Here is a 2386-nt window from a genome sequence, read left to right as displayed (position 1 = left end):
AACCCCACGACCCTTTCAGCAGATCGGCATGGACTTGCTTGGCCCTTTCCCAAAGTCAACGTCTGGAAATAAGTGGATCATCGTAGCGACCGACTACCTGACTTGCTACGCCGAGCCAAAAGCCCTACTGAAGGGAACAGCAGCAGAAGTCGCCAAATTTTTCGTGGACTGCATTCTTCTGCGACACGGCGCCCCCGATGTACTCATCACGGACAGAGGAACAGCATTCACGGCGGAACTAACGCAATCCATCCTGCGTTACAGCCAAACCACCCACTGGAGGACAACTGCATACCATCCGTAGACCAACGGACTGATCGAGCGCCTCAACAAAACCATCGCCGATATGCTCGCCATGTATGTCGATGCCGAACACAAGACCTGGGACGTCATTCTGCCATTCATCGCCTTTGCCTACAACACCGCAGTGCAGGAGAGCACCCAGATGACGCCTTTTAGGCTCGTGCACGGAAGGGAGGCCACGACCACGCTAGACGCCATGCTACCCAATGTTACAGAAGAAGAGAACGTCGATGTTGCCGCCTACCTTCAACGCGCAGAAGAAGCTCGAAGGCTCGCCCGATTACGAATCAAAGACGAGCAGCGCACCGACACCAGACGCTACAACCTACGAAGACGCAACGCGGAATACAAGCCAGGAGACCAAATCTCGGTGTGGACGCCCATTCGGCGCCGTGGATTGAGTGAAACGCTTTTGCGCCGCTATTTTGGCCCATGCAAGGTTCTTCGTCGGCTTGGTGAACTGGATTATGAAGCCATCCCTGACGCCATGACTGCATCCCAGCGACGCCGCGTACGACCAGAAGTTGTTCATGTCGTCCGCCTGAAGCCCTATTATACGCGCTAAAGGACGCTGCATTTTTACACTCCGTGTTTCTTTTCGCACGGTTCGTTTTATTTGTTGCTAGTCGCATTATTTCTTTTCATGCATCGGTTCGATGCCTCTTTGAGAGGGGAGTAATGCCGCGAATGTTCGCAAGTCTGCCGCCACGCGACGCAGCGCAAGACGCGCTGCCACCATGCGACGCAAGACGCACCCAGTTGAGAGACGCGCCAAGACGCGCTTTAAATTGAGCGCAGACGACAGGGGCAGGCTTTCTGTTCAACGACCACCGAGCTCGCTGGTCGCCTCGCCGCCGCCGGGTAATTCAGGGCATTGTGGGCGCAAGTCAGCCCAATAAACAGGCTTCTTTCGACGAACTTTTCTCCGCCCTCATCGTCCCTGCGACTGCTGTCACCACTACGTGACCATATTATATATATATATATATATATATATATATATATATGCATATATTTGTCTGCTCAAACTAAACCTAGGAATGTTACCTTGCGCCACCACTCACGGCCTTGACGGCGGACGTGGAACAACCTTTTGTAGCAGGCGTCACGTGTGCGCGAAGTCAACAGTTTAATAAACTCACACAGGTTACCTGAAGGCATCATTGCTGCCGGATTTGAGGCCTCGCTATCTAATGAAGAAGAATAAGGAAACGAGTGCCCAATTTTTTAGTCGTATCATAAGAAGGCTACAAGCAAAGGCACCCAGGACAGCATAGGGGAAATTACTTGTAGTTACTAATTGAATCAACAAAAAAAAAGCACAAGTTGAGTATTCTTCTGGCAGCTTCGACCCCTCGCATGCTCTATGCTCACGTGGGACCCTTCTGGCCTGCATTCCACTCGCTTTTGTCTTTCCATCTTATATTTCATCCGCTCCTTCCTTCTGGACGTCACTGAATGTACTCGTGTTTGTATTCAAAGGCTACCTACCTTCATTTTTTTTTTTACTTTAGTGAATGTACTTGTTCTAGTTTTGATGTCGCCTCTTGAGGACGCCACTGAATGTACGCATGTATATAATCATACAGAACCTGCGCTATTATTTTAACTTTATATTTATTTATGTATTTTGGACGAGTGAATGGACACGTATTGGTATTCATGACGCCTCTAAATATACGCGCTTTTTAGCCATAGGCTACCTTACATTTTTCAAATATTTGATTCCCTTCACTTTTACAAACAAGAAATGTGTAGCGAGCTCTGCGTACTTTCAAAGGCGCTCTTGATGAAGGCCTCACCCCCGCCGAAACATGGAAATTAAATGTTTTATTTGTTCTACGTGCGCCGGCAATCCTTTGAATTCACTGAACCTTGAATAGGAAGACCTACTCCCTTCATATATATACTGCAATTATGCACACACCTTCACCTGGAGTGCATAATGTTTCTCCCTCCTTACCTCGCTCACGCTAAGCTAGCTAGAATGGGTCGTTTGCTCTCGCACTCAATTTCCTCCATTTAAATAATCAGCTTAGTTGTCCTGGGAGTAAACTACCATAGTACTTCGCCCGCACTGGAA

At 48.7% G+C, this 2386-nt stretch overlaps 1 protein-coding gene across 1 annotated transcript; it reads left to right on the top strand.

Annotated features, from left to right (window-relative positions):
- Window positions 1-355: 355 nt before the first annotated feature.
- LOC142570648 (uncharacterized) lies at window positions 356-868 on the top strand. The gene has a single exon (XM_075679009.1). The coding sequence runs from the start codon at window positions 356-358 to the stop codon at window positions 866-868; it is 513 nt and encodes a 170-aa protein (XP_075535124.1).
- Window positions 869-2386: the final 1518 nt, after the last annotated feature.

This window comes from Dermacentor variabilis, chromosome 2, assembly GCF_050947875.1.
Source record: "Dermacentor variabilis isolate Ectoservices chromosome 2, ASM5094787v1, whole genome shotgun sequence".
NCBI classification, from domain to species: Eukaryota; Metazoa; Arthropoda; class Arachnida; order Ixodida; family Ixodidae; genus Dermacentor; species Dermacentor variabilis.
Note: the sequence above shows the minus strand (reverse complement) of the source record. Positions and strands in the feature narration are given on the sequence as shown.

Excerpts from the sequence above, each read along its gene's own strand:
- LOC142570648 (XM_075679009.1), top strand. The coding sequence starts at position 356 with ATGTATGTCGATGCCGAACACAAGACCTGGGACGTCATTCTGCCATTC.